The sequence below is a fragment of the Taudactylus pleione genome, unplaced genomic scaffold (genome assembly GCF_031769625.1).
Source record: "Taudactylus pleione unplaced genomic scaffold, aTauple2 ptg000154l, whole genome shotgun sequence".
Taxonomy (NCBI): Eukaryota; Metazoa; Chordata; class Amphibia; order Anura; family Myobatrachidae; genus Taudactylus; species Taudactylus pleione.
The window spans coordinates 34,913,289-34,926,506 of NW_028284556.1; the positions used below are offsets into that span (position 1 = coordinate 34,913,289).

Sequence of the window (13,218 nt, forward strand, 5' to 3'; positions counted from 1 at the left end):
TTTACATACATCTCAGTTATCAAATTAATCATGTTAATTTAAAAGTGCCTTAATGTAAGCTCTTACGAGGGTGCTCTCCCCTCTTGTGCTTCTCCTTACTTTAGTTTCATCTACTTCTTACCCCCCACCAGGGCACCTAACACTTGGTTGCTTATGCTCTGTTGTATATCTAGGTGTTATGGTCACTTATGTAGCAATGTCCTATATTGTATTGTTCTGTAAGTCGCTTGTCAGATTATTTGTTTATGTACTTTGTAGGGCGCTGCGGAACATTTGTGGCGCCATATAAGTAAAGGATAATAATAACAATACTAATTATAATGATAATAATAATAATGGAGTTTCAAACCTTTGCTTTACTTAAGGCACTACAGCAAAACAATATATGCGATGGGCACTAAATGGAAGCATTGTATTTGTTGTTTCAGTGATTTGTCACCTTTCATGTATGAATGGAGGACAATGTGCTGCTCGAGACAAGTGCCAGTGTCCACCTAATTTCACTGGCAAACTCTGCCAGATACCAGTACAGAACGGCAACGTGCAGAATCAGTATCCACACCAGCAGCATTCATTGAAAGCAACAGGATCTCATGTCATCCATTCTACACACACCTTACCACTCACTGTCACAGGGCAACAAGGAATTAAAGGTAAGTGATGTTTTGTCTTGTGTAGTATCATTAGCTACTTACATAGTTGATAGTGGTGTATGCAGATAAACCTAAGGAAAAACACTACAAGTCAGTGATGTCATTTTTAGTCATGTTAAAGTGTGAAATGTAAATTTTACTTAACACCCTTCCTCAACCCAGCATTCGAACCTTGAGGGTGCTGAGCAGCTCTACGTAACCTGGTGATAAAAACAGGGGGCATTTTAAGTTTATACAGGACTGTGTAGCAGGGGAGAGGTCTCCTGAGCTGTGGGCAAGGGAGGGTCAGTGGATGTAGCACTAGCTTAGTGACTCCTATGGTTAGGGAGAGGTTATATTGGGCAAAAATTAGATATTAGCTGGAAATACATTGCAGTTGCAACTATGGCCCTGATTCAGAGCCGGACGCTCTGACAGAGTGCTCACTCTGAATCAGGACCGGTCTTTTTTTTTTAGAACGGCCTCCTGGCCGCTCGCATAGCTGTGGGTGAATTCGGAGCTTGATGAATTCTGTCCTCATACTAGTGTATGGGGACAGCGGGCCATTCCGGGAGAGAAAGGTAAGCTGCTTTACCTTCTTGATGAATGGCCCCAAAACTTAATTTCTACAATTGCAGGTGAAAATTTCCATTTTCTTTCACCTGCTTTTAAAGAAATTACGTGATGATGAGCACACTCCTTAGTAATCACAAAATTACCGGCACTCAGGACCTCATTCAGAGTCGGTCGTTGCGGCTGCACAGTCGTACGCCACCGATGTTCGCTAAACTGCGCATGCGTAAAATTCGCAATGCGCGTGCGCAAACTAGCTATTACGATCAGAATTTCTCTCTCCTTGGCCAGGTCGTTAGTTTGAGTGATAGGATGAGGCGTTTGTGGGTGGTAACAGGGGAAGGTGCTTGTGAACGGGGGAGTGGAGATCCGAACGCAGGCGTGCCTGACTATGCAAACGGCGTTTTATGGGAGTGCATAATTAACTAAGTAGTGTCATGGCACATGTGACATGGGAGGTTTTTACACTGACTTGATCGTAGTACTTAAGAGAGGGTATGGTCAACCTTAAGGTCTACGACCAGCTCCGATGGTTCCCGATGGTCTCGATTAATCCTTATATGCCCGGAGATGACGTGTAATGCGAACGAGAAGGGGGCGTATTTTTAGTCTTACGGCCGCATCCTCCCCTCGCTCGTCCAGCTAACGATCCCATCTTAACGACGCAACTTGCGAGCTCTTCATTTGCATATCCGGACCCTTTTACCTTACGACCGTGCGGCCGCAACGACCGACTCTGAATGAGGTCCTCAATCCTTCAGAAAAATAATCTTGCCAATGTGCCTTTCAAACAAATGCATAAAATATTCAAATCCAAACTGACGGCACTCAAAATGTAAGCAACAAGCAGCGCCGGAGGCAGTAAGTAGTATCCAACGTTTCAGTTCTTTCATCCAAACTTTCCTCAGGAATATTAGTTACTGCCTCCTACGCTGGTTGTTGTGTTGCAGTTTATTACCAAATATTTATATATCGCACACATATTCTGTAGCGTTTTACAGAGAATAGTATAGAATAGCCATTCACATCAGTTCCTGTCCCAGTGGAGCTTACAGTCTGTGTTGTCTACCACATGCATACACACAGACACATTAGGGTTATTTTCTTTTTGGGAGCCAATTAACCTACCAGTATATTTTTGGATTATGGGAGGAAAACGGAGTACCTGGGGGAAACCCACGCAAGCGCAGGGAGAATCAAACCCTAGACCTCCGTGCTGTAATTCCGTAATGCTAACTATACCATCCATGATGCATATATATTTACAGTAGCCTTTGTAATGTTATTCAGATGTATTATAGTGGCAGATAATGATTTTTATCATATGTGTGTGTGTGTATATATATATATATATATATATATATATATATATATATATATATATATATGTGTGTGTTCTGTCAATAATATGCATTCTGTCAATAATAACAGTAGCATTTAATATAATATTTATCTTTCTAGTAGGTACTTTAGAAGAATATGCCATATACTGTATGCATTTAACATTTCTTTTCAATTATAGTTAATTTCCCTCCGAATATGGTTAACATTCATGTGAAACACCCGCCTGAGGCTTCAGTACAGTTCCATCAAGTGTCCCGTGTTGAAAGTTCTTCATCCACTCAGAAAAAAGAAAATCCAATAGGACAAGCTCATGTCTCTTACCATGGTGTCCAGAAGCATCAAATGCCCCACACTGGGTACCCATACCAGCAGACTGTATCACATGTATACCCAGTCTCAGCAAAATCCCAACTTGGTCGCTGTTTCCAAGAAACCACAGGCACACAGGTAAGAATTGTTAAATTGCTTCCTTGTAGATATTTATCTCTTATTGGGGCCTAGTCATCATCACTTATTTTTTACAAAAGCAGGTGAAAATGCACATTTTCACCTGCAATTGTAAAAATTAAGTTATCGGGCCATGCATCACGAAGGTAAAGCAGGAGATATCACAGATATCTCCTACTTACCTTCCTCTTGCAGAATGGCCCGCTGTCCCTATACACTAGTATGGGGACAGAATTCATCAAGTTCCAAAAATATAATATTTTCGGAGCTTGAGTGCTGGAGCATTCGCCATCTTCAGATGGCGAATGCTCGAGATACCCGTTCCTTCTCTATGGGAAGGAGTCCTGGGTTGCGAAGAGGGATCCCTTCGGATCCCTTCACCCCTGTCCGGCACCTTCCTCCGGATGTCGGGGCTCTTGTGCGCATGTGTGACCTGTAGGTCGTGTATGCGCACTTCTGTCACTGCTCACATCAGCTGTCACCATGCCGGAGCAATGATGAATTGCTCCAGAATCCGCGGCAAGTTAGAATGTTAATTATCGACCCCAATAATTAGCATCATGAATAGGCCCCATAGAGCTAATATTGTTTATGGTAATAAATGAACTACTTCATTTAATTCTAAATTCTAATTCTATAAGTAGATATCATAGGTAATGTTCTGTAGTGTGTGTGTATGTATATATATATATATATATATATATATATATATATGTCTTATGTAAAAGGTAAAGCAGTGTACTTAGAATGTTGTTGCTTTAGCCTGGACATTTTAGTAATGTGAGATGCATTTATGCTCAGATTTCTATGACAACATACACTTATTATGTAGTGGATTGCTTGTTCCTAGTAGAATGTTTATAACACGGTTATCGGTGAAGAAATATCACAAAATAGAGTATGCATAACCAGATTTAAGTCATATAAACAAACAGCAGTTTATTATTAAATAACAAAGCAGCGGTAGAAATACAGTATATTGGTGCAGCAATACTCAACTTATATGAGCTCAGATATGTCCTTCATATCATCATTCATGGGAGGTCTGCTTCATATCGATAATGGATGGTCACTCTTACAGACATCTAAGCACAGGTGCATGTCGGTCACACTGCTGATGGATTCTTTTCATTTTACCTCCCTTAAGTTCAGACAACTTCCATCAAATACTCTTTTTCTTGCTGACCACACTATTCTGTGCAGGGGAGCCGAGAGGGGGGGGAGCGGGTACAGATTACCCCCCCCCTTACAGCAGCCCAGCTGCAGTTGGAGACTGCTCGTGGCTGCTGAGCAGCAGCCACAGCAGTCTCCTATGCCTGTGTGGGGGAGCGATCACACTGATCGCGCCCCCCCTGGCTTTGCGCTGGGCTGAGGGGGCTCAGAGCGCCCCCCTCCCCGCGCGCAGTGCTGCTTCGCGGCGCTACAAATCTTTTTTTTTCCTGTCACCAAGGGGGCGTGCCACGCCTCCCGCGATTAGGCCACGCCCCCTATTACCGGGGCCCGACACAGCTCTTGGCGGGCCTGATTCTGTGTCCCTCTCACACTGACCATTCTTGGCATGTGGTTTGCTCACACATCACACACTCTATAAGGTACTTCTATTACCAACTGTTTCTTTTGAGCTCACTATTGTACCTAGGTCCCTTAATGTCCTATTCGTCTTAACATTTAGTCATTCTCTACAAATAAACATGACTGCATGGACCATTTGCTGCTTGAAATTTGTAGAAATGAACTTATTCAACCTATGATTACAATTGCTGTACGTCTGGTATTTATGGCAAAATGGTGTCTATCACTAAGAAGCAGCTTATTGGATTTGGGCTTCCTGTGTGTAGTGCAAGATTCTTTTCATTGCATCACATTTCTCACCGTAACATCCCATTGCAGAAAAACATCTGAACAAGTGGACAGTTTACATGCTTTTTGGGGTATGAACCTGACTTTAGTCCTGTGTAAAAAAAAAAAAGCAGATACAACATCTGAAACCAGGGCATGTAAATTCATCTGCCAGTCATACATTATGTAATTCCTACAGAGCTACAGAAAAGGATGTATAGATCTTAGCATTGCACATAGCATCTTGATGCTGAGTAAATGGCACGTACATGTAATTATATATAGTGGCAATGCCTATTAAATTCAATAGATGCCATTTCATTTTCATGTGGACAAATAGAAGCAACGATGTCAGTGGGAATCTTGGAATTTCCCTGAATTGTGTTTGTTCTGCGTCATATAAATTATTCTGATTGTGAGGTACTATCTATTCCAGGAGAAAATCTACAATCTACAATGGCCTTTATTTACTACAATCCGCATTTAAAATGCGGTTGTAGTGTGGTATTTTCGAGAAAATTCACATTGCGTATTTGGGAAATATCACATGGATGTACTAACAGCCGTATGCAGGGACAGATCTTGCGATAAAGCCCTGTCCCTGCGAATCCCCTCCGCACACTTCTCTTTGTATTTTTGGGAAACAATACAGGGAGTATGTGTCTGTGCATGCGCCGCAGCCGGCTACCGCTGCTTCCCCCCCCCCCACGCTTGTGGTCACACAGCTGATCACAGGGACCGGCTCCCGGCTCTGCTCCAGTAGCGCCATCTCCAGGTAGCATTATTATCACAGGGCTTCCCCCAGTATTTGTTCACAATATATATTTATTTTCTATTTAAAGTATGGGAAATGCGATCTGTTTACTTAAAATATGTGAATTGAAGGGTTTGGAGTAATTTTTCATGAAAACTACTCCAATTGCCCTTTAATAAATGTACTGTATGTGATACTAATATAATGTGAAATGGTGATAACAGCCGTTTTCAAATTAACAAAATAATGTTAATAAATATGCCCAATCAGGTGAATAGTTTGAAACTGTGTTTTGATCAGACATTAATTCTCCTTTTACAGTTCCCAACTTGTCATCTGCTTGAATAGCAGCATGTGTTTTATTCATCCAGGAGTTACACATGAGCTGAAACTGGTATTGTGTGTTATTTCATTTGAGAAACTGAGAAGTAGCATTGTGGGTATTTCTGGGATTTGAACCACCGTGGTGTTTACCATGGCAATTGTTTCATAGAGCCTGGAGTCAGAGCAAAGTAGTATGAGTACTGTATTACATACCTCCCAACTGTCCCGCATTCAGCGGGACAGTCCCGTTTTTCTGGGACTGCCCCACTGTCCCGCCCGCGGGCCGCAGTGTCCTGCGGTGGGGCCCCAGTGCAGAATGGGAGATCACCTGATCACCTGATCGGGAAGCCCGGAGAAGATCACCGGAGGCCAGGAGGATGCAGGTAAGTGTAATGAAGGGAGGGGGGGTCGCGGGGGTCCGCAATCACGGGGGGCGGGGCTTAGCGTCGGTGGGGGGTAGCAGCGACGGTGGGTCGGCGCATGTGCGGGCTCTTAGTCGCCGTATTTTTTCCGAAAATACCGCGACTAGAGTGCGGATGGGATCCGCAGGGACAGAGCTTTATCGCAAGCTCTGTCCCTGCAAGGGATTTATAGTAAATTCCTGTGATATTGCCTGAATTCGCAATGTGAATTCACTCGGTAATATCACACTACAATCCGCATTCAATATGCGGATTGTAGTAAATAGAGCCGAAAATGTTCTACTATAGTTCTAAGAAAATTGAAAGTTTATTTGAGCACTTTGTGATGCTGCATCTATTGTATATTGTAAACTGAACAACTGAACAAATGTGTGTGTGTGTTTGTTCCTTTATATTCCACTTCTTCTTTTGTAATGCAATTACGTAGAATTTAGATTATGAGAATGATGACTTAAAATATTTACCATCAGTCATAATATTAACTTCCAACTGACCTCACGTAGACATGACATGACAGTCCCAATTTGCGTCCTCTGTCATACTGTCCCAACTATGTACAGCTGTGTCCTGCACTGTGAAAATTGGGAGACAAGGTCCATTCACTTTTACTATTGCATAGCAACCGCCATTGGTGTGTGCGGTTTTGAAGATGTGTTTTCAGGGAAGTTGGAGGCGGCCCCTCTTCTTGGAAGTTCTGCGCAGACCCCTGTGGTACCTGGCATGCCTCAAAATAAGTGGCCAAGCTTCTTCCTCATCCATGGTGGAGCGTACATGTGATCCTGATTTTGCAACTTCAAAGTTGGCAGGTATATTATTTTTGAAAAGCCATAGGCATATTTATAATGGGTATACCCGCACCGCACACCTTGCACTCGTAGGCCGATATTCAATTAGCCCTGAACATTATTCAGGCGCTAATGGATCCCCCGGCGCTATCCCGTGGCAAGCGAAACAAAACCCCTGAAAACAGCCCCGTTTTATGTTGGCGATCATGAAAACACACAGGTTTTCTCCCAAAAACAAGTCATTTTTCTCACAAAAAAAAGGACTCTAATTGGATAGCTTGATAATGACCATCGGGCAAAAAATCGCAATAATAGCCCATTTTTTTTCATGAGAAAAATGATCGGGGCTAATTGGATACTAACCTTGTGCTGGCAAGCAGGTCCCTCATCCTCTGCATCCCCTTCTTCCCAGTGATATCTTTGAGAATATGTCACTGCGCAGTGGATGCAAAGACTCTGGCACAGAAGATGACACCACTGAAGAGGAGGGACTTGCTTGCCGAAACAAGATAAGATGCGGTGCTTGTGAGTGCCCGCTGCTCAGATGAGGAAGCCCGCTGCACACGGGCCCCTTTGGTTGTTAATACGCCCTGTGTATAGCCATCAGTAATATAAAATGTTGCAGACATCAGTTGACAGTAAACTATAGTGCGGATTTCTAGAAGTGGAGATGTTGCCCATAGCAACCAATCAGTTTCTAGCTATTATCATCTAGAACAGGGATAGGCAACCTCCTGCTCGGGGGCCTTAAAAGGCCCTCGGGATCATTTGGTCTGGCCCTCTGAGCTGTTTTCTGCTAGCTTCATTTGTCTAGCAGGGTGCCTAGAATGGCACACTGCAGCCAGAATCTATACAGCAGTGCCACCTGGAGCATCCTTAGGATGCTTCAGACGGTCACACTGCTGCCCTTACAGCTCCCAGGAGCATCCTCAAGATGCTCCGGGCACTGCTATAATCACCGGCGACTGTGGCCACGCCCCCGTGTGACATCATGCTTCAGGCCCACAAATAATGAACCAGACCCGCAAATAATGTTATATATATCAAAATGGCCCTCGGCAGAAAAAAGGTTCCCCACCCCTGATCTAGAAGGTGCTAGATGAATGTTAAGTAGAATCTGATTGGTTGCTATGGGCAAAATCTCCACTTCTAAAAACCCGCACTTTATTAAATATACCCCTAAGAGATAATATTCTAATTTTCAGTCTGCACAGTGAATTCAACCTTTACTTGTTAACCGTAGACAGTCTGAGATGTAATGTTTGTTACATTATTAGTAAAAAGAAGAAAAATCTTAATATAGGCAAACAAATGATTTCCCCAGGGGCTCTATTCATTGAACTTTTTGGCACAGCCCTGCATGTCTTTCTCCAGTTTCTCTAGGCTACCCTAGCACCTTGTGACAAGCATTCATTTGCATGGAAATAAATCAGGTTTTGGAATGGATGCAATATAAACCTGCATATTTCTTAAAGTGTTTTCCTGCTTGGAGGAAGGCAAACCCGGGAAATCGTTAGGTTTGCATAATTAATACAGCCAAGAGGCCTTCCTGGCTAAAATGTTCCAGAAAATACTAATGCGTTCAGCATCTGCCTCGCTTTTGTCAGGGAAGTTATAAAAAAAAAAAGAGAAAAAAATATATTTTTGGTAAATTTTAGGCCTTCTTTCAAATGCCCCTATTTTGTTAGTCTGGGTACCAGTATCACTGGCTAAGGGGCATACAGTACTATTTATTAAGTGGAGTAAAGCCCTTTTTACTGAAGATAGTGGGCCTAATTCAGAGGTGCAGCCAGTTTTCAGGCTGCGCATGCATCCGAGTTGCACTGTGCATACTTCCTGATGATTACTGCCGAAAAGCTCATGATTTCTACGCAGAGAGAGGCAATTTCACTGGGCATTTCTGTGTGGTAATAGGGGGGTGGCTAGTCAGCCGTGGGCTTGACGTGGTCGCGTCACGATCAGTGACTTAATCTTTTGCCACATTTGCACTGACACCGGTGGCCATGTTCAGATGGAGATTTTGCACCTCCATAGGGCTTCCGCGATCTCCAATGGTGCATCTTAGTAGCACAGCGGCGGATTAGCATAAAGATGATGTCGTGCTGCGGCAAAAGAAGGAGTCGTGGCTGCGATAGCGGGCACCTCTGAATCAGGCCCAGTGTTTCCTCCTATTTAATAAAGGCTATATCTAGTTGTTGCAGTCACTGGGTCTCTCCGGCCTACCTAACTAAGGATAGATAGGTTGGCAATAACAATGCTGGGGCCAAAGAAAAACTGCTTTATTAGGTAAATAAAACTTAATTTTTTTTATGAAAGTTGAACTGGAAGCCTCAGTCAAGCTTCCCGTTGCACTGTGCCTGTGTGAACCAGCAATGTGGGCTCACACATGCAGAGAATACTGTTTCTGCTTCCAGCCAGTATGGTAAATAGGGGTCACACTACATTTTTTTTATTACTGCAGTAGGTAAATCTACGATATAACCCCAGCTTAATAAAAAGAGCCTGTAATAACTTAGAATTGGGGTGTCTTTAGCAGACAACAATTAGAAGAGTCAAAGTTCAGCCTAAGGGCCAGATTCAGAGATGTATGCTATTCAGATAATTACACACGATTATCGGTCAACTGTACATGTGTCACGGTCGCACTGCGCACGTGCCATGTACCAGTGCGTGATGCTGCTCGCAGTGAGTGAGGTTTAGTTCTCAAAGTGATTGATAGTAAGGGACTATTTGGGAGAGGTAACGGGGAGTGGCGGCAAAAACACAGGCGTATCCTATCCGTTTTTGGGGTGTCATAGCTGGTGTCTGTGATCCCATACTCAGGTAAAGTGGTTCCGACATCTCAATTCAGGCGCCCATTCTGCTTGACCACAGGGTTACGCAGATGGCCGATTATCGAATGACCTGTGGCAGCGGCTACGTAATTGCAGTTGCTTTGTTTTGCGATGGTACCGGTGGGCATCTTAATACATATGCCGACGGCTGAAGCATTAGCAGATTTTCGTACAGAAGCTACATTATGGGATTGCAGCTGTGATTGCACTATCTTACATATTTGAATCAGGCCCCAAATCTGTTGCCTGGATAGTGCTAATAATTCCTTACAATTCTGGCTTTATTTCTAATGATGCTCTAAAGATAATACATGGTGGAATCTTCTCCTTTTCAATATTGCTGAATCCACCAATACTCCAGCTCTTGTCCTCTTTTTTTCCAAGCTGAATAAGATTTAAACTGAATATACTGATGGTAACTCTTCTAGGGGGCTTGGACTACATACCTAATTTTAAACATAATAAGAGATGCTACCATGTTCAGACTTGTAGTACAATGCAGCAAAGAAAAAATGCAGGTGCACACTAAGTACTAAGAACAATAATAGTCAAACTAATCCTGATAAACTCTACAATTAACATGAAGTATAAGTGAGGTACTTAGTACTTGTTTGACCAAAAATGTTTGACAATTCACCATGTTAAGGTAGTGGATGAGGACACATTTCTGGCCATACCTCCGTGCACTACAAGTCGCTTTAAACATAACGCGTGAGCGTCGCCTCCATAATTATGCCACAAAGGGCCCCATTTTATGCCACACAGATCCCCATTATTATGCCACAGAGTGCCTCATTAGGCCCATCTCTTTTGTGGCAGGCTCCAACCTCCTGATGATCTCCTGATGACATACATCCTACTGTAGGACGGTGCAGGTAATGGCAGCGCAGTCTTCGGTTCCCTTAAGTGAAGTCTCACTTAAGAGTCTTGGAAGCTGGGAGGTGGAGCTCCTGCACTCTGCTTCTGGAGGTAACAGAAGCTCTTGCACTCTACGTAAGTGAACAGGTACCATTGGGCACTTATTCTCGGAAAGTGTTGGTCACCGGGGCTATCACATTTCCCCATCCTTCCATTAATCCTGAACTGTCCTACATTGACTGGCGCCACGTAAATGTTTCGGGGGGAGGGGTCCCTTGCCTTTCCCATTCCTGCACCTATGTCTATGATGAACAAAATCCAATTCTTCCTTGAAGTCTTTAATAAAATAATGGTGTATCCTGTCAATGGTCTCCCTCCTAGCTTTCACTCTGAAACTATATCATGTTGTGACATTTGAAATATTCGAAATTAGTGTTTTAAACTTGTCGTAAACATTTCTAGTTTTGAATTTCACATTTCAGTAATCTATAGTCTGTGAACTGGGATCATGGTGGTCAATTCATTCTGCTGTGTGGCACGTTTGAAGTAGGACTGGTAACACAATTCATACTTGCCTACACTCCCGAATTTCATTCAGACTATTGGGAAACTATGCCACTCTTCCAGATCCTGCACACCCTCCCAGTGAAGTGGTGGGATGCATTACATAATGATTAAGCTTGAAGCATTTTGCAGGGAGGGAGGACCTTGTTGAAGCATATCATATTGCCATGCCCACTTTCCCTACTCACTCCAACACCTTGGCCAGTAGCTCAAAATGTAGGTAAGTACTGTATGACACAATTTCACCGTAGAATTGTTACATTACATAACCAAATGCAGAAAAAATATCTGATTACGTACAGGTCATCATAGTAACAGAGGGCCTGATTCAGAGCCGGACGCTCTGACCAGAGCACTCGCTCTGAATCAGGGCCCTCCTACCTAAACTTGGAGCGGCCTCCTGGCCACAGCATATGCGAGCGGCCAAAAAGATGGTCGCAATGGTCAAGACCATCGCGACCATCGGGCTTGCGACGAGACCCTGCGGTAGGGTCTCGGTGACCGCAAGCCCTGGAGTGATTTTGGCTCTATCAGAGCCAAAATCACTCCCACTGACATCACTAGTGATGTCAGTGGGGCCGGACCCAGACGGTAGGCGTTCCCATGGGAACGCCTCCGTCTGGCAGCCACGCCCCCGGCACGCCCACCAAAGGGGGTGTGCTGTCAATCAACATCGACAGCACGCCCCCTTTGGTGCGAGACCCAGAGCGACAGCTTCCCCGTCGCTAGCCAGGTCTCGCGCATGCGCATGACGGAGCAGCTTCCGTCGTGTGCATGCGCACTAGGGCACCATTGACCCGCTTGCGAGCGCTCAGCGCTCGCGAACGGGTATGAATCAGGCCCAGAGGTGCACAGATGTCACTTGCACGACCTCCGACCCAATACGCTACTGCGCAAGTGCAACATTACCAAGTGTCTTCCTCACCATCACCAGACTGATTGTCTCCTGAGGGAGACTGTGCCAGAGACATAGTGGTGCCAGACATATGTACAGGTGTAAGAGCCGCATTATGTATTCCACTGCCATCTGCATTAACCCACTCCTGGCTGGATCTGTTCATACCTTATGTTCCTGCATTGTGCTGACTCACACCCTGCGTTCTACCTGGTTAATAAACCAATCCCTGGTTAAGCTATTCATCGTATGGGCTGATCTCCATCACACACTGCTGACATCTATCAACAATAGGTTCTGCTAATACATGGAATAATGTGTACATCTGTTACACAGTTATCAGCTATCCCTTAATACAAGTGATCATGTCAGTTTATGATAATTTGTCCCTTAATGTCCATTATTTATCAGACTGATTGGTTGTATCAGGGGCATAAGTTCATGCCAAACGCCCAGAGGCAAATTAGATGGTGGTGCCCCGCCTCCCTCCAGTGGCTCCAGCTTGCATATCCCTCTAGCTCCAGTCAGTCCCCTTCTGTCTCTCCAGCCAGTTTCCAGTGTTACCTAAACCATCACTGCCAGTGTCTCTCTAGCCAGTAACCCCAGTGTCTCCCCAGCCAGCTCCCCTGTCACTCCAACCAGCACCCCACTGTCTCTTCAGCCAGCCCCCACTGTCTGTTCTGCCAGTCCTCATGTTTCTTCAGCCAGACCTCCTCTGTCTCTCCAGTCAGCCCCCTCTGTCTTTCCAGTCAGCTCCCACTTTCTCTTCTGCCAGGCCCCACTGTTTCTTCTGCCAGCCCTCCTCTGTCTCTTCAGCCAGCACCCCTCTGTCTCTCCAACCAACACCCTTCTGTCTTTCCAGTCAGCACCCCACTGTCTTTTCAGTCAGCCCCCAATGCCTCTCCTGCCAGCCCCCCTCTGTCTCTCCTGCCAGCCCCCCTCTGTCT

General features: G+C 44.5%; 1 protein-coding gene across 6 annotated transcripts in view; it reads left to right on the plus strand.

The window, feature by feature from the left end:
* LTBP1 (latent transforming growth factor beta binding protein 1) overlaps positions 1-13,218 on the plus strand; it is a 514,666-nt gene that overhangs the window by 316,243 nt on the left and 185,205 nt on the right. For all 6 annotated transcript variants that reach the window (XM_088474432.1, XM_088474435.1, XM_088474434.1 and 3 more), the window contains 2 exons: positions 429-653; positions 2,728-2,996. In XM_088474432.1, the coding sequence (XP_088330558.1) occupies positions 429-653; positions 2,728-2,996 (494 nt within the window). The remainder of the gene's footprint in view (positions 1-428; positions 654-2,727; positions 2,997-13,218) is intronic.